The 25,044-nt window shown below is 40.8% G+C and overlaps 1 protein-coding gene across 1 annotated transcript; it reads left to right on the forward strand.

Moving 5' to 3' along the window:
• The first annotated feature begins 4,148 nt into the window (after positions 1-4,148).
• Positions 4,149-22,749, forward strand: LOC311519514 (uncharacterized protein). The gene is made up of 9 exons (XM_084626087.1): positions 4,149-4,829; positions 6,256-6,342; positions 9,132-9,362; positions 10,890-10,912; positions 14,178-14,323; positions 14,580-14,680; positions 14,794-14,895; positions 16,862-18,734; positions 21,670-22,749. Exons 1-9 carry the CDS (start codon positions 4,350-4,352, stop codon positions 21,717-21,719), a joined length of 3,093 nt encoding a protein of 1,030 aa, XP_084482213.1. The 5' UTR covers positions 4,149-4,349; the 3' UTR covers positions 21,720-22,749.
• Positions 22,750-25,044: the final 2,295 nt, after the last annotated feature.

Here is a 25,044-nt window from a genome sequence, read left to right on the forward strand (position 1 = left end):
CTCCACAGCTGCAAAGCATGCTTCAAATGGAAGACCTGTTTAAAAGGGGAAATTGACGCTCAGGGGGAGGGAGAGAGCAGAGAGGCTGTCTGTAGGAAGGAAACAAACAAGCCAGTTTGTAGCACTAGCTTCTGGGACAGAGGATCCACAGGGGAAGGCTGGACTATGGGTAAGACTAGTGTGGGTAAGACCAGAGGCGGCGAATCATATGGGCCCATGGTGCCTGGGCACCAGTAATATTCCTGGCCCAGGGCCCGGCTCCAGCAATGTTTGAGGCCAGGTCTCTTCCTTGGCCCCACCTTCTGTTCCCGGGCGCTCCCCTGGGCTATTTAAAATGGCCCGGGGCCCCCACCCACCACCAGCAGCGGAGCTGAGCAGCTTCCTGCCTGCTTGCTACACATAGGTGCCGGTCCCTCCCTGCAGCTCCTGGGCAGGGTGGGTCTGTGTCTATGTGCACTGCTCCTGCCCCAAGCGCCTCTGCAGCCAATAGAAAGCTGCAGGGGCAGTGCCTGGGGGTAGCAGAGCATGGAGACCTTAGCCCACCCTGCCTAGGAGCCCCAGGTGAGCGCTGCACCCACTCCTGTCCCCAAACTCCCTTCCAGAGCCTGCACCTCTGCACCCACGCCTGCACCCAGACTCCATCCCGGAGCCTGCACCCCAGCCCTCTACACACCTCCCACCCCCAAACTCCCTCCCATAGCCTGCACCCCTGCCCCAGCCCAGAACCTGCACCCAAACTCCGTCCCAGAGCCTGCACCCCCACCCCGTTCCCACGCACACCCTTCTGTCCTCAAACTCCCTCCCAGAGCCTCAGCCCCAGCCATCTGCACACCTCCCACCCCCAAACTCCCTTCGAGAGCCTGCACCCCCACCCCTAGCCCACAGCCTACATCCCTCACCCCCACCTCCTACCCCAGCCTGGAGTTTGCACCCACCACCCAAACTCCCTCCCAGAGCCTGCATCCCAGACCCCCTCCACCACCCAAACTCCCTCCCAGAGATCAACATCTCACCCCTTCTGCACTCAAACTCCCTCCCAGAGCCTGCACCCAATCCCCTGCCCCAGCCCAGGGCCTGCACCCCAGACTTCCTTCCCCCCCCCACAAACTCCCTCCCAGAGCCTTAGGCAGGTCTGGGTCGGAGTTTGGGGGGGGTGGGCTCTAGGCATTCTGGGCACCACCAAAATTTCTACAAACCTGCTGCCCCAGGTAAGACCTGAAGAGAGAACAGGGGAGGCTGGTCTGGTGTACCTGCAAGAAAGAACTGAGACACACTTCACCCTTTCGACTTTGAGCCCTGAGCCAGAACCTGGTGGAAAGGGAGAGCTTGAGTCCCCCTACTCTTCCCTTCCCTTTTGTCAAACCGGGAGAAACTGGGGAACACTGGGAGATGACTGACTGTAAGTTGGCCACCAGCCCCTCTGCTTGCCTGGCAAGGCCATCCCAGGACTTTGGGGACTTTTGAGCCATTGCCTGCCAGCCCCCAAGCACAGTTGCCAACTTTCACACAGTAAATAAGCACCCTGACTTCTGCAATAAGCCAAAAATCAAGCTAATCCCATTTCAAAACAAGCCAATCCCTAAGAACTCCAACACTTTATGTACTATATACCTCCAGCGTGCAGTCTGGGACTGTGGTAGGCCCACTGTGCACCCTTGACTCTTTCCCGCTGCTTGCCCCCGCCCTTGCCCCTGCTTGCCAGGAGCCAATCAAAAAAAAGAAGCAACAAACTACAAGCCAAACAAGCTACAAGCCAAAAACTAGCCAACAAGCAACTCAAGCCAATTAAGCAAAAAACAAGCCCAATTTCTGCATTTTTTTCTGTGGGTTTGGCATGTCTGGGGCGCAGGTATCTGGGAAAGGGCGGGCCCCCACAGCTGAGCTCTGGGAGGGAGGGGGCAGAGAAGCAAAAACTAGGTTGTTGTAGGGGTTTCTTTAACTCTCTAGTCCTAGGGAAATTTTTGTGTGTGTCTGTATTGTTACAGACATACTTGCTGACAGGTATTTTGAAATAAATTACCAAAATAATTGAAACTGGTGTGATTATGTACGGTTATTTGGACAAATAAAATTGGCAAATTTTGCAGAATTTTAAAATATTGTGTGCAGAATTTTTAATTTGGGGGCACAGAATTCCCCCAGGAATATTCTTGACTAGTAAGGTACTATTTAACAAGAATATAGGTGGAATAATCTGAGCCTAAATCACTTTGGCCCCAATTCAGGAAAGCATTTAAGCACATGAGGTGGAATCCCTTAAGCACACAGGCTTAAGTGCTTTGCTGAATCAGGGCCAATGTATTGAACACTTAAATAGTAAATTGCTCTTTTGGCTTTCCACTTCTTATTCTTTTATATGACCTCTCTGGGCTTCATCATGCCAGCATTTGCACTTCTATGAGGTAATGCTTTAAGCAAAACCAGGTGCGTTTGAAGGAAGACAGTTAAAGAAAAAATTCATATTGATTTTAAATAAATATTTTGTAAACCTGCATACTGTATTCTAAGTATGAATTATTCTAAGCATTTTGGAGCTGGAGCAGGGTTTTTGTTTGTTTGTTTGTTTTTTGTTTTTGGGGGGTTTTTTTTGCTTTGCAAAGCACCTATCACAATAGGTGCTGGTCCACAACTAGGGCCCTAGGTTCTCTGGTAATACAAATAATAAATAATAGTCCCTGTATCTGTACACATTTACAGACACAAGGGAAACTGACTATGTGGTAAAATTATCCTATGCTCTTTAATGTCTGCTCAAAATGTCAATTTAGTACAAACACTTGAAGATTTTTTAATCTGTGATTTTCTATAAACATAATTCTAAAATGTAACAGTATAGGTTGATTGGTTTGCTCTGGCATGTCACCTCAGGGCTATGCAAAACTGATGTGTAGTTTCAGTCTACCTAGGGTGGGGCAAACCTTGTTTTCGGTTTGTTTCAAAACCTTTGTGTTTGATTTACAATAATCTGAAAACTCAAAGGAAAACAAACCTGAAATTGATCAGTATCAAAAGGTTTTGGATTTAACTCAGACTTCCTTAACCAGAACTGTTAAAGAAAAAGTTTGGGAGAGTAAACTTGACCATCATTAGCGGAAATGTTAATACCTGGTGATTGTGGACCAAAATTTGCCTTATTAACAAAACTTGAAGCAATGTGAAATTATGTAGGTTTGGGATTTTGTTACGAAAGATTTTAATATTGCAGTGCAACTGTGGTGAATGTTCAAAAGTACTTTCAGCTCATAGCTATTTTATACCAGCATGGAGCTAATTCATATCAGAATAAGATTAGTAAAATATGTAGATATATATATATAACAATGTTCCTTTCTTTGGGTCAGATTGTGACTTCTTTTACTCATGCAAGCACTGCCTACGAATAGTCCTATTGAAGTCTATGGGGCTACTTATGTGACCGAAAGTTCATCAATGGAAAAAGAATCAACAATCTGGCCTTTTGTATTTTGTAGTCCAAACATGGAAAAAAGAAGAAACTTTTATTGTATTCATGAAAAAACACATTTTAAAATAATGTAAGATAAGAGAATGGGATGGCTTAGGTGACTGGTAGCTGACAAAGGAGCCTTTTGCTCTCTGTCACTTGTTTGACTCCATCCTGGTCAGCAGTGCTCCAATGTCATTACCATATGACAGATTTAGGAGTAGGACTTTGATGGTCCCCGTCCAGTTCCCATGGGCTAGGTATGGACAACCCCAAACTAATCTCTGCCACCACGGAAATCAAGGACTGAAGGTCTGGGGGTGGGGGAGGCAAATCTGGTGAGAAGTGGTGGTCCTTACAGACCCTAGGGTGTGAGGGTCATAGGGAACCCTACGCCTAATAGTTGTTTATACTGCACTGGGGCCATTGCCTTAGGCTCTTTACACAGGTACGTTCCCTGCCCTTCAGAGATCACAAGACCTAGAGCTGCTCCAGACTACGGCTCCCGCACGCGCTGCCGCCCCGTGGGAAACAGCAGCTGCCCCAGCACCTACATCTCAGCCCAAACCTCCTATTGGGTAGGGCTGCTTTAGTCCCGCCCCTCTCATTGTGATACGATTGGTGTTTTCCCGGGCCGCATGTTTCGACGAGTAGCAGCTAGCGTTGTCAATCTCTCACATTCCTCCAATCACAGCCGCTCCCCGGCTTGCAGTTCCGCAGCCGCTCTTTCCTCATCTCGCCCAGCTTGGAGCGCGAGGCGGGCGGTTGAAGTTCAGGGGGCTGCTGTGCCCGGCCGGGGGCGAGCTCCGTGGGAGCTGGCCGCAGGGCGGCGGCTCCAGCCCCCGGGGGAGCGGGTCTCTGCGGAGGGCGGCCCGCTGCGCCGCGCCGCGCCCCCGGCTTGGCCCCGATGGAAGCCAGCCTGACCTGCGCCGTCTGCCTCGGCCTCTTTGAGGATCCGGTCACGCTGCCGCTCTGCTCGCACAACTTCTGCAAGGGCTGCGTGCTGGAGTGCCTGGCCTCCGGGGAGCCCGGCCCGCTCCCGTCGCCCCGCGCGGGCCAGGGCCTGCGCTTCTCCTGCCCGCTCTGCAGGAAACTCTGCCCGCTGCCGCGCGGCGGCTACGCGGCGCTGCCCGTCAACACCACGCTGGCGGAGGTGGTGAAGTTGTACAGGGCCGGCGGGGGCCGGCCGGGGCTGGGGCGCGGCGAGGCGGGGGCGCTGAGCCCCCCGCCGGCGTTCGAAGCAACCTGCGAGAAGCACCCGGCCCGGCTGGTGCAGCTGTACTGCCGGATGTGCCGCCAGGCGGGCTGCGGACAGTGCGTGTCTGAGGGGCACCAGGGCATCTTCCACGCCGTCAACCTCCTGGACACCGTGTACCAGGAGGAGAAAGTAAGCCCCGCGCCCCCGGCCGGCTGTGCCCATTGCGGGGTGAAATAGGAACCTGCCTACCCAGCCGCTGCCTCCCTCGAGGCTTAGCCCAGACCACCCAGCAGCGCAGGCCTGGTTGGCGAACACAATAAGCGGGGCTGCCTCCTGAGAACCTGTTAGAGCCAAATGGGCCGAGTGTTGTAATAAGTCAGAGCATTCCCCTGAAAGCTTTCAGGGCCAGGACGCTGCATTAACAAGTCCTGGTCTTTCCTGTTTATCCTGCATACCTAAGGCCAAGCCATGTAGTAACATGGCAGTGTCCTGACCTAATTATCACACTGCCCTAACACGCTGTTTCTCCCTCCACCTCCTCGTAGATAGTTTTATGATTTTAACTGAATAGACTGTAGACGGGTTCAAGATGTTGAAGCTGATAATCTTAGGCCTGCTCTAAACCTAAAACTGTGGTGGTTCTAGCTCTGTAAAAAAAATTCACACACCCTGCCCCCAAAAATGTAGTTAAGCCAACCTAAACCCCAGGATAGACATTGTTAGATCAACTCAGGAATTATTCTGTCAACCTACCTACAGCTCCTTGAGGGAGTAGATTAGCTATAGCAGGAGGAGGAGGAAAACCACTTCGTCATTATATCAAGTGTCACCTGTAGACAGGCCCTTAATGTCTTGTATGTTAACCGTGTTTCCCTAAAACCAAGAATATGCTAGTCCAGCCATCCGATGTAGAGGCGCTTCTTGGCAGTCACATTACCTATCTGCTTTTTGGCCTAACACTTTTGGATTTGGATAGTGGATTAAGGAAAAGCAGTTAAGGTGAAAGAGACGGCTCCTGGGATATTTTAGCATGAAGAAGGCATGTGCCTTTTTTAGTACTTTATCTGCAGTGTATTTTTGCCAGAGAGTGGACATTCAACCACTTTTCCAGGCTCCATCTGAAGTACAAGCTAGGTAGTACATTATTAAGCAGTCCCTTTATGCTGCAGTTTAATTGCACTTGCAGAATGTCCCTGGTACATTGGATGGGTATGGGGCATAGTAGAGCACATGGCACTGTGGCTGTTCTATACTGATGTTGCAGCTTGACCAGTGGAAATGCAGGCTGGAAGTGCGGAGGAGCAAAGGCAGCTTGTCCCCTCAGCACAGGAAAAGAGGAACACACAATCTGGTCTGGAGTTTAACTATACTGGTATAGTTAAAGCAGCAAAACTTTCTAGAGTAGACAAGCCTAAAGAGGAGAGAGGAAAAATACCAAATGCAAGTTTCTTCATTGTCCTAAAGCATGAAGAGTCTTTTTATATAAGTAATGCCTTAATAGTCTAGTTAAACTCTGTGCAGTCTGTAGATATAGTATGATTAAAGAGGATAATGTAGATTTTTTTTAATTAAAAAAAAAAAGTAGATTAAGTGGTTATAAATTTATGTCCTGCAGTTAACCTTCTTTAGCAGCCTGAAGAAACTGAGAGCAATAAATGAGAACTTGGTGAAGGAACTATCAAGTCATCCAAAAGATACTGAGGTGAGTTAGACATAATGACATCTGTAGAGAATAGTGGAGCCCTGTGTTTTTTGCAAATGTGAGAGAACACAAAATAAAATAAAAACAACCTGTAAAATAAAATGAAAAACATACCCTGCAGCATCTGCCCCTGCTGGCCCAGCTGTGTGTGGCGGAAGCCACTGCTGCAGGGTGAGTACAGGGCCGGCTTATTCTGCAATGCCGCTCCCGGGGAAGGATCCAACCGCATCCCCACCCCTGCAGTGGGAGAAGGACCTGATCCCTTCCCTCCTCCCCACCTGGGCGATGGTAAGAGAGAGACACACACACCCCACCCCCTGGGGACCTGGAACTAACACCTCAAGACCTCCTCATCCAGACCAGCATCATAAGTAAGGCCATACTGGGTCAGACCATGGTCCATCTCTAGCCTATCTTCTGACAGTGGCCAATGTCGGGTGCCTCAGAAGGAATGAACAAATAGGTAATCATCGAGGTATCCACCCCCTATCATCCTCTCCCTGCTTCTGGCAGTCAGATGGTACGGACACCCACAGCATGAGGTTGTATCCCTGGCTATCAAACATAAGAATGGCCATATTGGGTCAGACCAAAGGTCCATCTTGCCCAATATCCTGTCTTCCAACCATGGCAAATGCCAGGTGCCCCAGGGGGAATGAACAGACAGATAATCATCTTCTGATCCATCCCCTGTCGCCCATTCCCAGCTTCTGGCAGACAGAGGCTAGGGACACCATCCTAGCCCATCCTGACTAATAGCCATTGATGGACCTATCCTCCATGAATTTATCTAGTTCCTTTTTGAACCCTGTTATAGTTTTGGCCTTCACAACATCCCTTGGCTGTGAGTTCCACAGATTGGCTCAGCGCTGTGTGAAGAAATCCTTCCTTTTGTTTGTTTTAAACCTGCTGCCTATTAATTTAATTTGGTGACCTCTGGTTCTTGTGTTATCTGAAGGTGTAAATAACAGTTTGGTATTCACTTTCTCTAAACCATTCATGATTTTATAGACTTATTTTGTATCCCACGTAGTCATCTCTTTCCCAAGTTGAAAAATATCCAGGTTTTTAATCTCTCTTTGAACGGAAACTGTTCCATACCCTTAATTATTTTTGTTGCCTTTCTCCTTACCTTTTCCTATTCAAATATCTCTTTTTTGAGATGGGGTAACCAGAACTGCACATTGTATTCAAGCTGTGGGCAATTTATATAGTGGCATTATGATATTTAGTGCCATCGTATCTATCCCTTGCTTAAAGGTTCATAATATTGTTAGGGCGCCCCCCCCCTTTTTTTTTTTGACTGCCACTGCATATTGAATAGATGTTTTCAGACAACTACCCATGATGACTTCAAGATCGCTTTCTTGAGTGGTAACATCTAATTCAGACCCCATCATTTTATATGTATCATTGGGATTATGTTTTCCAATGTGCATTACTTTGCATTTATCAACATTGAATTTCATCTGCCATTTTGTTGCCCAGTCTCCGAGTTTTGAGAGGTCCTTTTGTAGTTCTTCGCAGACTGCCTAGGACTTAACTATCTTGAGTAGTTTTGTATCATCTGCAAATTTTGCCACCTTACTGTTTACCCCTTTTTCCAGATCATTTATGCATATGTTGAAAACTGACCATTTATTCCTACCCTTTGTTTCCTATCTTTTAGCCAGTTACCAGTCCATGAGAGGACCTTCCCTCTTATCCCATGACAGCTTACTTTGCTTAAGAGCCTTTGGTGAGGGACCTTGTCAAAGGCTTTCTGAAAATCTCCGTACACTGTATCCCCCTTGTCCACATGCTTGTTGACCCCCTCAAAGAATTCTAGTAGATTGGTGAGGCATGATTTCTATTTAACAAACACTATGTTGACACTTCCCCAACAAATTATTGTAATCTATGTGGCTGACAATTTTGTTCTTTACTATAGTTTTAACCAGTTTGCCCGGTAGTGAAGTCAGGCTTATGGGCCTGTAATTGCTGGGATCACCTCTGAAGTCCTCTTTTAAAAATTGGAGTCACATTTAGCTATCCTCCAGTCATTTGGTACAGAAGCTGAGTTAAAAGATAGATTACAGACTACAGTTAGTAGTTCTGCAATTTCACATTTGAGTTCCTTCAGAACTCTTGGGTGAATACCATCTGGTCCTGGTCACTTATTACTGTTTAGTTTATCAATTTGTTCCAAAACCACCTCTAATGACACCTCAATCTGGGACAGTTCCTCAGAGCCATAAAAAGAATGGCTCAGGTTTGGGAATCTCTCTTATATCCTCAGTCATGAAGACCGATGCAAAGAATTCATTTTGTTTCTCCGCAATGGCCTTATCGTCCTTGAGTGATCCTTTAGCATCTTGATTGTCCAGTGGCCCTACTGGTTGTTTAGCAGGCTTCCTGTTTCTGATGTACTTTTAAAAAAAAAATAAAATAAAAAAAAAACGCTATTACTTAGTTTTTGGCTAGCTGGTCTTCAAATTCTATTTTGGACTTCCTAATTATATTTTTACACTTCATTTGCCAGAGTTTATGTTCCTTTCTATTTTCCTCACTAAGATTTAACTTCCGCTGTTTAAAGAATGCCTTTTTGCCTCTCACTGCTTCTTTTAGTTTGTTGTTTAGCCACAGTGGCACTTTTTTGGTTCTCTTATTATGTTTTTTAATTTGGGGGTATACATGTAAATTGAGCCTCTGCTGTGGTGTCTTTAAAAAGTTTCCGTGCAGCTTGCAGGGATGACATAGTGTAAAGACTTACTGTTATCAGATCTTTGTGCAAAATACTTTGTTTCTAGATCTTGAACAAAGAAGCAGAGATAATTATGTTGGAATTTGAAGAAATTTTCAAAACTCTGGAAATGAGAAAAAAGGAATTGCTAGAAGACATTGAAAGTCAGAGAAGTAAGAAAGAGAAGGAATATCAAATTTGGAAGAAAATGAAGGAAACTCACAAGAAAACCATTGAGAGTTTCCTGAAGGACTGTGAAAAGCTTGTTGATGAATGTGATCCTGAGCGTTTCCTGGAGGTGATAATTTTTACATTACAATGATCTGCCATCAAGTAGTATGTGCATGTGACACCCCCCACCCCCTGTTTGGGACATACTTTGAGATACTTAAGGCATGGCCACACTGGAAACTTCAAAGCGCTGTCATGGGAGAGAGCACTGGGAGAGAGCTCTCCCAGCGCTCCTGGTAATCCACCTCCACAAGGGGATTAGCTTCGAGCACTGGGAGCCTATTTACACTCGCGCTTTAAAGCGCTCTGACTTGCTGCGATCAGAGGGGTGATTTTTCACGCCCCTGAGACAGCAAGTTAGAGCGCTATAAAATGTAAGTGTAGCCAAGCTCTTACACTCAAGGCGAATTCTGTTTAGATGTTGCCGTATAATCTGCTTCTATGAAGGTGCAATTCTGACAGGAGTCTCACTTCCCTTCAGAGTGTAGAAGAGAACCTTATTTTGATGTGGGGGATGTGAAGGGTTCCCACCCCTTGTATTGCACAATCTGTTTTAAAGCACTAATCTCTAATTCACTTGAATTTTTGTGAGTGACTTATTTTATTCCTTTCCAACTCAATCAGGAACTGATTGGAAAGTTCCTAGAGACTTGGTTAAAATTCTGTGAGGCATGTACTCAAAGTAGTGGGGTGGGGCAAGTGGCTGCATTATAAAACACTATGTGACCCTCAGTGACCAAAATTTTTACGATTTTGGGAACTCTTTCTAGACTTGTCTACATGATGGGGAAAGCCACTCTATGGAGTGTGATTTCCAGTGCCCACTAACTTGTTGAACATTAATTGCTTTGTATAGATGCCATTAGTGTGCTTTAACATAGTTATTTTATAGCTGTCTTCTGTTGAAGTACCCTAGGGAGCCTTTTATGCACGCCAACAGGGTCTACATGGTCCAGTTAGCATGCTCTAGAAATCACTCCCCTGTAGAGAGTGCACTACCCTACCGTGTAGAAAAAGTCCCTTAGGGCTGGTCTACACTAACAAATTAGATCAACCTAGCTATGTCACTCAGGGTATGAAAAATCCACACCCCGAGAGCTGCAGTTAAGCTGATTTAGATCCCTGTGTAGATAGTGCTGGGTCGACAGAAGAATTCTTCTATCGACCTAGCTACCACCTCTCGGGATAGCATTTCAAGTGTAGACCGACTCTTAGTCTTGCACTAAGGAGCACAAGTCCATGGTATGGAAATCCTGCCAAAATGTTTTCAAGTACATTTTGATCTCAAAGACAGCCATGTGGCTTTTGCCTCATGCACAGTGTCTTGGATTTGACTTTTAGGAAAGATTTCTCCTTTGGCCTCAGAACAAAATATTACAAGATAAATAATTTTCCCAGACATGACACTCCCTGTGTGTGATTATTGCTCTTCTACTTCTGTGAGCCCTTAAAGTTCTGATTATGTCGTGATGAAATGAAGAGTTATTTTTTAACAAGTTGAACAGTTAACTTCTCTCAGATATTCTGGTAAAGTACTTTTGTTTTATTTTTAAATAACATCCTTAACTCTAATGCAGTCTTATTTTAATTACAGGTGGCATGTGGCTTGAATAAAAGGTACATACATTTCATGTGTTCTAGTTTCTGTAGTTTGTTAGTGTATAGTTGAGTAAGGTGGTAAGATACAAAAAAGTTTAGTTTAATATTCATATCATGACTGTGGGGGGTTGGGAGAGGAGTGTCCAGGGAATACAGTGGATTAATTAATATGGAGAGATACACAGAACAGTTTTGAACAGTTGTAGAAGTTCTGTGAATATTTGAGATCATTACTTTCTAACATTTAATTTCAAAATTCTTCTAGAGCTGTTGGAATTAGTATATCACTTTCACAGATTTATTATTGAACAGATAAAAGTGGATCTTGAAATAATCACTTCAGATACTACTTCATGTTTTTCTGTAAACACTGTCCTAAAAAAGCCTTAATACTGTCTTTTTGCTTTGTCTCAGAAAATAATATAAGAACATAAGAATGGCTATACTGGGTCAAACCAGTGGTACATCTAGCCCAGTATTCTGTCTTCTGACAATGGCTAATGGCAGATGTTTCAGAGGAAATGAACAGAATAGGGCAATTGTCAAGTTATCCATTCCCTGTCTTCCAGTCCCAGTGTCCGTCAGTCAGAGGCTTAGGGACACCTGCTGCATGGGGTTGCATCCCTGATAATCTTGGCTAATAGCCATTGATGGACCTATCCTCCATGAACTTATCTAATTCTGTTTTGAGTCCAGTTATGGCTTTTGCCTTTACAACATTCCATGGCAACCAGTTCTGCAGATTGACTGCGTTGTGTGAAGAAGTACTTCCTTTTGTTTGTTTTAAACCTGCAACCTATTAATTTCATTGGGCAACCCCAGATTCTTGTGTTTTGAGAAGGGGTGAATAACATTTAGTTATTCGCTTTCCTTACACCATTCATGATTTTATAGACCTCTATCATATCCTCCCTGAGTCATCTCTTTTTCCAAGATGAAAATAGTCTGTCTTTTTAATCTCGCCTCCTCTGGAAGCTATTCCATACCCTTGATTGTTTTTGTAGCCCTTCTCTGTATCTTTTCCATTTCAAGTATCTTTTTTTTTTTTTTGAGATAGGGTGACTAGAACTGCACACAGTATTCAAGTTGTGGGCGAATCATGAATTTATGTATTGGCATTATGATATTTATGGTCTTATCTATCCCTTAATGGTTCCTAACATTGTTAGCATTTTTCTTTCTTTGACCGCAACTGCACATTGTACAGATGTTGTCAGAGAACTATCCACAGTGACTCCAAGATCTCTTTCTTGAGTGGTAATAGCTAATTTAGACCCCATTATTCTGTATGAGTAGTTGGGATTATGTTTGGCAATGTGCACTACTTTGCATTTATCAATATAGAATTTCATTTGCCATTTTGTTGCCCAGTCACGCAGTTTTGTGACATACCTTTGTAACCCTTGGCAGTCTGCTTTGGACTTAACTGTCTTGAGTAATTTTGTATCCTCTGCAAACTTTCCCCCTCACTGTTCATCCCTTTTTCCAGATCACTTATGAATATGTTGAACAGTGCTGATCCCAGTGCTGATCCCTGGGGAACACAGCTATTTACCTCTCCATTCTGAAAACTGACCCTTTGAATATTTTAATCTCTTTCTGACTTAAGTTTGTGCTTTAGTTTATCAGATGCCATGCTGCTGTGGGACTGTAAAAATTTAGTTTTTGTGGGAGTATTAAAGAAGGTTTCAGGAATTATGCTTATAGGTCCTGCTAACATAATTAGATAAAATAGCTTCTTTATGTATGAAATGTTACTGAGACACACTATAAATCCGGTGATTTAAATTTTATATTAAATTGAATATAATGAATTTACTGTATGTTGAACTGTATATTAATCTTGTAATTTTCTCTGAGAAACAAAATGCTCCAATTCAGGAGCATCATGTTTTCAAAACTAATTTTTGAATACTTTAATGAATTAGAATCAAGAATGTTTGAGCATATACAGATTTGTTCAGTCAGCTCTAATATGATTAATGGAATTAAATTTCTTATTCAAACTTTCTATGAAAAGCTTGCAAAGTGTTTTTTTTTGTTGTTGTTGAAGTAATGGAGTACAGTACCTTCTCTTGCAATTTAAATGTTTGCTGTGGGATGCACAAAATGCCATATTTGGCTTTTTTATGGTTTTGTACTTTCATGCCTATACTTAATTAGGCAAAGCCTTTTTTAAAAAAAAATTACAGTAAGTGAGAACAGAACTTTAAAATTCTCTTTCACAGAATGAGGAATGACCTCTGGGGGAAAAAGGTGTAATTTGGGTTCAGACACAGTGGACTAACAGTACTTTATCTCTTATTACTGAAGAATATATTTGGCAACAGTATTTCGGCCACATCTCTTATATTTTCATAGTGTACGTATTTCAGAGTAACAGCCGTGTTAGTCTGTATTGGCAAAAAGAAAAGGAGTACTTGTGGCACCTTAGAGACTAACCAATTTATTTGAGCATGAGCTTTCGTGAGCTACAGCTCACTTCATCGGAGCTGTAGCTCACGAAAGCTCATGCTCAAATAAATTGGTTAGTCTCTAAGGTGCCACAAGTACTCCTTTTCTTATAGTATACATATTAACCTTTTTCTGCTTGACTAGTTAATTATTTCAAAAACAGGTACAGGAGAGGTGCGGAATTCTGGATAAATAAATAAATAAAACTTGCAGTTTCTTCAAATTCTCCTATTGTGTATTTAGAATTTCTCAATGGAATGATTTGCCTCCTTGCTGATTGGTGGTTTGACAAAATTAATTGTTCTGAACAATTACCGTAAGAAGAATGTGCTTTGATGGTTATTGCCGCCTACTTGTTTAAATTTCATTATGCTGGATTATGGGCCTTTAAATGTAGGGCAAACTAAACAAATGCTTAAATAATAATATCAGTTCTTCAGTTCCCCTCCCCCCCACACACAGACACCTTTTGCTACCTCCCACCTCCCCCAAAAAACCTTTCTCACTGAAACTTCTTTTGCTATCTGTACAGCTAGAAGGGGTTAATCCTTTTAGACCATGACATACAGCTTCTCTGGCAGACAGAGATCCCTTTTGGCTATTTTGATCACAGAATTTTTTCCAACAGATTCTCAAGTGGCCTTTTCTAAGAAAGGAAATTAGAAAATTCTAAGTAGAGGAAGATCAATCTCTTCAGATATTTTTCTGCCATCTACTGACTTCCTTTTTTAATGTAATTATTTTTATTAAGTAGGTATAACTTTTTTCTGTTTTGAGCCCAGCGGAACACACATAATTGTCTAAAAGATTTTTTTCACTTCTTTTCCAGAATGAAGACTCAGTTTGACCTGATGCACATAGCATCTAGCTATGAAAAAGCACCAGAGTCTACCCAAAAGCAAATGGACATCAAATCTGTGGTTAATGAAATCTTGGCCTTGCAGCTGACTTCAGTTGATTCATTCATTGTTAAAGGTAGAAAAAAGATACATATATTTTGAACACAGTGCACAGTTCATTATTTTTAACACATATATGTTGAAAATAAATCTGTTATCCTACCACAATAAACTTTATATTAAAGCAATACTCAGTTTGCAAAATGGAAAGTGTTTTAGCTGCCCTGGTTTCATAACTTGGTAAGTTACATCTGATGAGTCAAGTGTTCTTTGTATTATTGTATTTTAAAAAAAAACACATCAGTCTTATTTTTATTCCTCTTTTCGAACAGAACTTTCTTCTGGAGGAAATGAAGGTTTAACTGGAAAGTGTGTGTATAAAAATAGTGCAAAACAATGGAAAGATCAGAAAAACATACACAGCACGTATTATGTAAGTTCTTGTTTACAAGAGTTACTACAGGTTTTTTGTTTTTTAATGGTTAAGTATGTTCTTTTGGCTTTGTAAAATCCAAAATGGGCAATGTCTAATGCAACTTTTTTCAGCCTGTAGTGGGACATGAGGAAACTTTGACTGACGGTAGTAAGATCTGTACTCGCTTAATGTCAATATCAGAAATGTCAGCATTTCAAAACATGAGTCATGAGGTAAGAATGCATTTTGGTGTAAGTATTGCTCAACTACTAATAGTGTTTGGATAAACAAGTTAATGTTTCATATTGTGACAGTCTTTTACTTCGGGCTCTCCCCCCTCTCATTTTGCTTAGGGCTCTACCAAATTCACAGTCCATTATGGTCAATTTCATCATCATAAGATTTGAAAATTGGTAAATTTCACACTTTCAGATGTTTAAACCTGAAATTTCATGGTGGTGTAACTAGGGGTCCCGACCCAAAGGGGGATTGTGTGTTGGGGGGAGGGGCACAAACCTACTTGTAATGAGATTGCCACCCTCACTTCTGTGAAAAGTGCAGAGCTTCCTGCAACAGCAGGAGGTTCCCGGGGGCTCCCCGCTCCTACTGCGCACATGCACACAGCAATTGTGCAGGGGATGGACAGGTCCTCTTCCTGCCCAGCCAAAGCTAGGAACCGCCTTTGCTGGGGTGCTCCCAACAGCACAGGGAAGATTGGACCCAACTCTACAAGTCTCCTCCAGCTGCAGGAACCTCTGGGGCTGCTGCCCAGTCCCATAGTGTCCTGCAGCAGAGGGAGGCACCCAGAGGTGGGTCTGATGGTTTTTCTCTCTCCTCCTCCTCTTCCCCCCCCCCCCCAAACAGCAGTGCAGGGGACAGACAAGTCCTGTCCCTGCCCAGCTGGAGCTAGAAGCCCCCTTTTCTGGGACCCTCCTAGAAGCAAGGGGACATTCGATTTCACGGGGAAGGGCTTATTTCACAGTCCATGATGCCCTAATTATACTAAACTGATACTCTTGACGGGTCAGTCACCTACTTTTAGTTCAGGCTACTGCACACTAACTTTTTTCTTAAATGAAATGTAGAACTACAACCTAATTGCTTTTATAGAAAAATGTCTCACTGTTGTGGATTGTTAAAAGTGCAAGTGGATTATTTTTAAACTTTATTTGAGAAGTTCACATTTTTTTGGCCACACTTCAAGTCCAAGTAGTCCATACTTAAAGATAAGGTAAGGCCCAGTTTCAGTGGGAAAGATACTGTGATCAAACCGAAGTATGAATGAGTGCCACATCTTTTCCTGAGAAGTAGTTAGTATGTGTTGATATTGGGCCTATGCTTTTGTGTGCATTTAAAGTGGTAACTCATGCTCAAATTTTTAAACACTTAGTAGATTGTATGTCACAGTTTCTGCAATGATGGGTTATATGTGTCCCCTAGTATTCCAAATCCCAGTTTCTTTTGACTGCAGTCAGTGAAGGAGTATCTGAGTTGCTGTGTCAGGCATGATTCAGTGCAGCTGATAAAGCTTATCTAGCTTCTTCCTCAAGACATTTTCTGCTAAAAAAGATCTTCCCTCCGTAGTCATTTGATAGCTGTTTTGGCCTTCCATAACTGTTGCCTCTCCAGTTCCATATTCTTGAGTGTTAGAGGCATTTGAGTATTGTAGACATAAAATGAAACTTTTGCCTTGTTACCATAGATACACAGCAGTCAAAGTGGTTATCTTAATGTGACTAAGAAATTCAGAGAAATTCATTGGCGCTGGATAAAAGTACTGCATTGGATTTAGGTTTTCATTCTCAGATGAGAATATTCTCTTGCATCTTAAACAATTTTTGCTAAAATCAGAATTGATCAGTTTTTTAACTTGAAGTTATAAAGATATTACTTCTGTGTAGTCTCATTCTTTGATACTTATGTCACTGAAGTATTTGGATTTTGGTTTTGTTTAAGTCACTTAAATATTTTACTTTTAAAAAGTTATAGATTTCTTCTAATCCGAACAGTTTGTATATTTTTTTCTGTTGCCTTTTAAGTGTCCAGCAAAATATTCTAAGTAATTTAAAGTAGTCTTAGAACATATAAGCACAACAAATTAATAGTTTGCCTTCACATAATATTTAAAGAACTTGTAACTCTGATGGCTTATTACTTTTCCTTGTACTAAATAATTTGGTGATTTTTCTATAATTGTAGGAGGTACGTTATAATTATTATATGGATCATCGGAAATCAGATTCGTTGAAGATGCAGACTTCACCTGCAAATACAAAGCATACATTTGTGATAACTGATTCTTTGAAGGGTACATTCTCAGCAGTTCCCCTTCTGTCCTCACCTCCCAAAGTGAAAGATGCACAGAGAATAAAAACACAAAAATTACAAAAAGGAAGTTTTAGTAACACTAGTTTTTCCAGTTCCAGTAGTTACAAATTCAGCTTTCCACCTGTGAACTGGAATTTCTCTGAATTGAACAGTGACTTGAACTTATTTAATGGAACAAGATCTCCGGAAGTAAGCAAACTAACCTCCACATCAGAAAATTCCAATGGCTTGGTAATAAAAAACAAAGTAAAAATGGAACAGTCATCACCGGTTCCCATTTCTGCAAAAACACTAGCAAGTCCTAGCACTTCACCTGGCTTACCAGCATCAGCAATAAAACCTGTTCCTGTTTCAAAACCAAACTTTTTAGGTGCTCCTACTCAGAGCCTTTCTGTTCCACTTTTTATCCCCAATTCGGGTAATGACTCATCATTACCCAATTTAAATAAGGCAGCCGCTACATTTTTCTTCAAAAAAGAGAAGAATAATTCGGTTTTCCCCACCTTTTATGTGGGAAGATGTGATACTCAAGATAAAATGGGCAATCAACATGGAAATTATACGAAGTTTAAGTCTTCAGCTTTAACTGAGGCTAAAGCTTCTGCTGCCTTTACAAGTCCTAAACTAGGATCATCAGAAAGTGTAAAGCCAGTTTTTTCATTTACCTTTAGCAATTCGGAAAGAGATTGTTTTACAGTATCCAAACTCAGCAATTCATTGAAGATGTCACCATTTTCAAGCCTATCTGAGAAGCCAGCTGAACAAAGTACAATATTTCAAACCGGAAAAGAGAACGTTTCTGTAAGCAAAGACGTAAAATATAACTGGCTAAAATCTCCTACAGTAGTCCCACAGGAGCAGAGTGCCAGTACCCCTGATTCCACTGCTACTGTAGCCTGTAGTACATCTAGTAGTGACACTGGGAAGAAAGATGTTTCCAAGAGCCAGCCTGTCCCCTGTAGTAATATATTTTCCTTCTCATCCAATAATTGTATTCTGGAATGTAAATCTTCACCTGTAACCTCATTTGAAGGTTCTGTCAAAAGTGCTTCCAACTCACTATCTTCCTCCTCGATGCTGTTTTTATCGAATAGTGAAATTGAAAATATGAAAATAGAATCAATTGACAAAGCACATCCAGTTGTAGAAAAATCTACACCTTCAATATGTACAGTAGCCATATCTGAACTTACAAGTCCAAAGTGTACCAATTCCTTTTTTTCTTTTGACCTATCTATGAAGACTGAAACTGAAGACACGCTTGCTCAACAGAATTCTTTGTGTGGTCCAGCTATAGTCAACTCTCTGTTTTCAACAGGCTTTCCTAGTAAAGAAAGCAATGTATTTTCCACTCATCCTAGTGTTGCATCAATTAAACCTCATATAGATGTGAAAGTTGAAGATAATGTAAATACTGCTGAAACCTATAAGTCACACCAAGATTTAGAAGAGATTTCTAGGAAGCAAGATGAACTTGACACTCTGCAGTTACAGAATGCAGCTTGTCTTAGTCCAGTGACATGTGGTGGTACATTTTTAGGAGGCTCGGCACATGCAGTAGGTAAAGAACATGAAACGCTAAATCTTTCAGACTCTGATACAGAAGAGCTAAGTCAAGCATCAATGTCTAGTGACTGTAGCAATGCATCAGAATATTTTTTGGTTGCAGAAGACAAAATAACAGTTAATGAAAAACCAGGTACATGCACTATAGAGAACGAAATTGAAGAGAATTCCCTTCAAGGTAAATAATATTCAGATATCTGTTTAGATATGTTGGAATTAGGTAAACGTTTGTACTGAAATACATAGCCAGTTTAAAAAGAGAGAACTCTCTCCTCCCTCCGAGCTCGTTTTGTGTCTTGCAATGAATCTTAAATGGGGTTTATCTGTAATAGGAACAACTATCACAATCAAGTATAATTCATAATAAAGTAGGGTTACTATGTTTGTGGTACAAACTGACAAAACAATATCAACCTCCAAAATGTCTTCCATTGTTAGAATTTAGGGTTAAACATGGTTTCTATGTCCTTATGAAGGTTGAAGCTAGAACTCTAGTTTCTTGCCTCTCTACCAGTTACCCCCAAATTTGGACCTAAATCACTCCAATACTGGCCTGCTTATAACCATAAACCAATTGTTAATTTGTTCTGTCCAAATGGGTAATAACGAGGTGGCTCGCCCTAGAGGAAATGCCAGGGTTTTACCAGGAGGGTTGTCTCTGGACTGCAGAGGACTCCCCAGAGCCAACTAATTCTGATAACTCATGGGAGGACATGGATACAGCCTTCTGCTGAAAGGATTGACGTACAGGCAGCAATTCTTCGTAAACAAAGTGTCATTTATTTAAAGGAAAATAAGCAGTTACAATACATTCAGTAAAGCAAGGAAGAATACACTAACCTGTTAAGACATCCTAAACTGCTGTTAAATCTTAATTAGAAATCATACATTAAAGTGGCAAAATAAAATAAGACCGCACAAAACACACAGCATACATAGACCATATAGCAGTTATGTAATATTCAAGGTTCATAGAGACCCCTCGTACACATGCATAAAGCCCCAATACAGTTAGTAAACAGCATATATGTACAGGGAAGCATTACAATGTTACACATTAAAACACATGAAGACCTCCAATTCATATGTATGAAGCCTACATGTAACATTACAGTATAATCCTGAATTTGATACAGTATAGCACACAAGGCTTCTATATATAGGCATAAGAGAACATCACAGTATTACATGCCTTTGCTGTTCTTCAGTCTTCTCTGTTATTCATTTGGCTACACACACACCCACCACCACCACCCTGGCTGTCAGCCTTATATTCAGTTTCTGGTCTTCTCTGACTGGTTGCTTTCTCAAATTCAGAAATTAGCATAGATCCTCCCTGCCTAATTATACCAGTTCAGCCAATCAGCTTCATCTGTCATTCAAGCTGGTTGATCCTCCTCCTGAGACTTCCTTGCTATTATCATAGATCTTCCTCCTAGCCGCATCCTTTAGTTCTCTTTAAATATGCTGACTCATTCCCATCGAACTCTTATTTAACCCTTATCTCCTCTCAATCAAATCTGCTTCCATTTTGAGGTTTCTGATAGGAAATCACTGTGGCTGCCATTTTGGATTTTTAGCTCTAAACTATTATTACTTACCTAAAGCCTTAATTCTAAAATTAGCTACTGTTTTATGCAAGCTAAAGCGTTATGATACTGTCACTACTGTTGGTAGGTTAATTTGGAGAAGTGATTTTTAAAGATGTTTTAAACCCCTCTCTAGCTGCTTTTCTGCATGTCTCTGCTGTAGGCTGCTACACAGGATCAGAGCAGCTTAATGAAAACCTTTTTATATTAGCAGTAGAGATATGGAATGATCTTTTGCTGCATCTTGACTGTGTTATCCATGCCATTTTATTCCAATAATAGAATATTTTAGATTTCTTCCATGCTTTTTAAATAAAACCTCTGAATTAATATTCAGAATCAGTTCTTACTATTGGTATATATTGGTGGAGAATATTGCTTACACTTTATGAAATATAGTCCTAAATCAATAGTAACACAGTCATTTTGAGTGAGTTGGTGATAGTGAATCTTTGCATGATGGGCAGAGACTTCCATCTAAAGAGGAAATCAAGTGTTGTGGAAAACAGATTCTAAAACAGAAAAACCTACATAAATTAAAGGTCGATATGACAGCAAAAATTTTAACAATGACTATGCTGCATTAAATCGCCCACTGAGGAAGGACTAATGAGGTGAATTTTCAGATTGTGAAATATGACACATACTAGAGATCAAAAAATCAGTCCAGTTACATTTGATGATGATTGTTCGATATACTGCCACCTCTAAAAGAATATTACTACTGTCTTATAACTATGGCAAAATAGTATGAGGCTTAACAGCCCTTCCAAAATCATATTAACTATGATAATTATGGATATTCTTGATATCCGTATACATGGCCAAATACCTTTTTTTTCAATCTTGTCAAATTCTTGGCCTCAACCATTTCTTGTGCAGAAGTCCATCACCAAATTATTGTGTGAAAAAGTATTTCCTTTTATCAGGTTTTAATTGGCCACCTTTTCAGTTTCATTTAATCTCTCCTTGTGTTTTGAGATGGGGAGTATAGCATTTCCTGATTGATCTATCTTTTCTATACCATTTATTATTTTACATATTTATCACATGCCGTCTATTAATCTTTATAAAATAAAATCCCAGTCTTTTTTCTGTCTCATGAGTTTTTCCTATACCCTGGATTATTCTTGTCATCCTTCTCCAAACCCACTCTAATTCTGCAATATCCTTTTTTGAGATGGGGTGACCAGTATTACACCCCATCTGTTGGCCTTGTTTGTGGAAAGCTACAGACTGAAGTTGCCATAGGATAAGAGCTGATCATAGAGCTAAAGAACTGAGAGCATGGATGGACTGGTTTATGTATATATGGAAGGTGCTGGCTGAGGCCCCTATTTTGTACAGGGCTCTTCTAATCATAGAAATGGCCATGTCACTAAAACTTCATATAACTGTACCCTATATGATTTATAGACCTAAATGTTTACTGTGTAGATCAACATATTTTATAGCAGAAACATTCTGAAGAGTTAATACCGACATTCAAAAAATTAAATATGTATTGTATGTTTCTTTTCACAGGACAGGAAATTAAGTCTACGTCCATACAGAACAGTTGGTCAGAAATGTAAATGAATTTTCTAGAAACATTGGTTTTGGGCAAATCTCTCTTTCAGTTTACAGTAACGTATTTATCATAGTCTGTTGAATCTATCCTGTATGTATATGCATCTCCAGATATTTAGATTAGTGAAATGTGCCCTTTACTCTCTGAAAAGGTACATTCTAAAACTAGCAACCAGCTAAAATAGGGCTAGAATAAAGCATGCCTTTTAATAAAGACAAACATATAGATTTGAAAGGCTGTTCTTTCTACCCTTGAGCGATATATTGAATATAATCAAGTGCTGCAAGTTATTTTCTATAATAGTTCTTAGGTGACAAGAAGGTGGTGTCTTTGCATGAAATGTTTATACTTATAAAATTTTAGACACTAAACAGGATATCTAAACAAATCTGTCTTATCAGAATACATAGTTAATGGCTGAAGTGATGATATTTCTTCTTGAGTTCTAATCTTCTGATCAATTTCTCCAGGTTCAGTTATTGATCTTTACTGACCTCTATAGAGGAAGCAAGTATTGAATGCATTATTAAAGGCAAAATTTTAGTTACAGTAGTTGTCACTAATTAACAACTTTTGACATTCTCCGCTATATAAAATGGTACCAAAACTCTTCCCAATAGGTATATTTAGTATCTTCTGTACCACTACTGTTTTCATCCAAGTTTTATACAGAATTAGATCCAACAAAGAAGTGACTTTTGTAATAATGTCTTCAGTACCACTTGACGTGGTTTTTCTGTGGCATAGAGTTCTTGGCTCATCCATCATCCAGGCTATACATAATACTAATATAATGCTGTTCTCATTGACTTCATCAATAATTAGAATGATAACACTCGCAGCTGATGCTGTTAAGAGGTTGGGATTCAGAATTGTTCTTAACTACTAATGTTATGCTTAACTTGTACACAGTGTATAGGAAAGAACACTGGAAATAGTTTTCTAGCTAATCTTTATAGCATGGATTTATTTGCTTATCTGTTAGCACCAGTGTCAAGTGCTTAGTATATCACCACCTAATATATTAAAATATTTAAAACCAACGGTAGTAACTTGTTCCAGTCTGTTTTTGTCTTGTAATTTAATTACACTCAAGTGATTTGATTATTTGAGTTTGTAACTTTTTAACAGTAGCATGCTATTTCTCATTTATTTTATAGTTTACATGTAGGCCAATGTGTATGGGTCCCCATTAATGAAACCAGAGACTTTTTGTATGTGAAGATAGTTCTGGAAATTAGAATTTTATTTTTTGCCATTGCAGTAGTGCTAGTGGAAGCTAAAGTAGACATTTAGTAGACAGCATGTGCACTTCTAAACTGAAATAATCCCTGAGTTGCAAAGCATCTTTTAACAAACTGCATCTGAGACCCAGAAGGGAGCCTGATCCTTGTGAATGGCTCCTGAAAGTATATGGTTAGGTAGAGGCTGAAGCAGTCCTAAATGTGCTTGGAACAGCGTTCGAGCCATGACCATAGGTTTTTCCCTTGTAAGTCTTCTGAGTGTGAGATACAGGTAGACAATGAAGCTGAATTATTGGGGGAAGCATCCATACTGTGCTAGAAAGAAGAACTCAGAATTGTTCTGTGTCTTACGGGCTAATTGGGTGCCATTGATCTCAAGTCAATAACAGCTCTTTTTGACTTCAGCGGTATAGACTCACACTCAGAATAAATTGCAGGATTGGGCTCTAAGCAAGCCGATCCTATGACTTCAAACTACTTCACAAGATCTTAATCGTCCTTTCATTCTCTTACATGAATAACCCATTACTTGGAAGCAAATTTACCTCTCTGCCTGTATGCTACTATTGATATGAAAGTAATCTTTTTTTTTTAATTAGAACATAGCAAAAACCTAAATATGCTGAAGGAGAAATTTCATAGAATCCCCTGAACATTCATTCTATAGAATGATTTTATTGGTGACAACATACTGCATTCCTCTTCCATGCTTTTATTGTGTAATACTAACAACTTTTCTGCAGATCTAATAGACTTGTGTAGTGGTGTTGGAGACGTTTTTTTCCTTGATCTCAGTAAAGAGCTACCTTAGTGATTTCTCCCTTAAACCAAAAGAGCATGCTTATAAGAGAGCCATCCATTGGAATGTTCATATGGAATGCTATGGTAAAAGGACCAGTTGGCTGTCCACTCTGTGTATTCTAAAACACTAGTAAAATACTGTTTCTCTTCAGAAAAGTCCCTCTTATGGGATTGAAGTAGCAGCCCTTCTGTTAGGGCTGGTGTACGTTGAGAACATATATTGGCATAGCTACCTCTCTTGGGCCTGAAAAAAATCCACACCCCGAAAGACCTAGCTATACTCACCTTAACTCTGGTTACTTGCAGAGAGGTGGATTACCTGGGCTGATAGGAGAACCCCTCCCATTGGCATAGGTAGTATCTACATTGAAGCACTACAGCAGTTGTGCTGCTGTAACATTTCAAGTGCAGACGAGCTCTTGGAGCTTATTTCTATTTCAGGAAAGTATGATTTCAGACATTCTGTCAGTTAAATGGGGTACTAAGTACTTTATCTGGTATAGATGAGCTAGATAAATTGAACTTCACACAAGTCAGCCGGTGCCAAGCAGCCATTTTCATAGTTAGACACCAGTTGGCTTTTACTACAGTGCACATTAGCAGTACTTGGTCATGTGCTAGCTGTATCTGGCTTCATTTTTTTTTTCAGTTCACATCTTTAGCATGGATTGTTCAGATCACTCAAGATTGAACTAACTGCTATCACTGCAGCCAATGGGGTTGTGTCATTTATTCCAGTGGTTACAGGAACAGGCCATTACTGAGCTCTTTTGAAAATCCCACACTAAAGCACCATTAATTATTAATGAAAACTAGGCATCCAGATCCCTAGGTGTCTTTAAAAATCTCAACCTAAAGCTTTAATAACATCTCCAATTCCTCGTATTCTAGGCTACAAACCATTTTCTCTAGTAATTGAAAGAGTGCAAGACTACTAGAGTGATTGCTGAAGCTTTGTTTCACTATCCTTTCCTGAAGTTTGATATAAGCTAGGTTCCACTTGTCTGATTATGAATAATTAAAGCAAATAACTTATTTAGGATCCACTACCAAGGTTGATAGGCTCCAACTTTATGTATTTTTAAAAAATAATTGGATTAAGACAATATGGGACATCTGAAAATCATCCTAATAGCTAAAAAAAATAATGTATTCTTGTGAGGGACCTCCCACGGTCGAGCCTTGTCTTTAGACAAACAGTTTAGTTAACTGGTGTAAATCTCTACTTGGATATTCTGAATAAGTATTTCCATGAAGGGCAATGTACCACTTAAGTGGCTGAAA

This window comes from Lepidochelys olivacea (genome assembly GCF_965140295.1).
Source record: "Lepidochelys olivacea isolate rLepOli2 genome assembly, chromosome: 4".
Lineage (NCBI taxonomy): Eukaryota > Metazoa > Chordata > Testudines > Cheloniidae > Lepidochelys > Lepidochelys olivacea.

Coding starts and splice junctions, on each gene's coding strand:
- LOC311519514 (XM_084626087.1), top strand. CDS start 4,350: ATGGAAGCCAGCCTGACCTGCGCCGTCTGCCTCGGCCTCTTTGAGGAT. Junction 9,363..10,889: donor ATCCTGAGCGTTTCCTGGAG/GTGATAATTTTT, acceptor TTTTAATTACAG/GTGGCATGTGGCTTGAATAA. Junction 10,913..14,177: donor GCATGTGGCTTGAATAAAAG/GTACATACATTT, acceptor CTTCTTTTCCAG/AATGAAGACTCAGTTTGACC.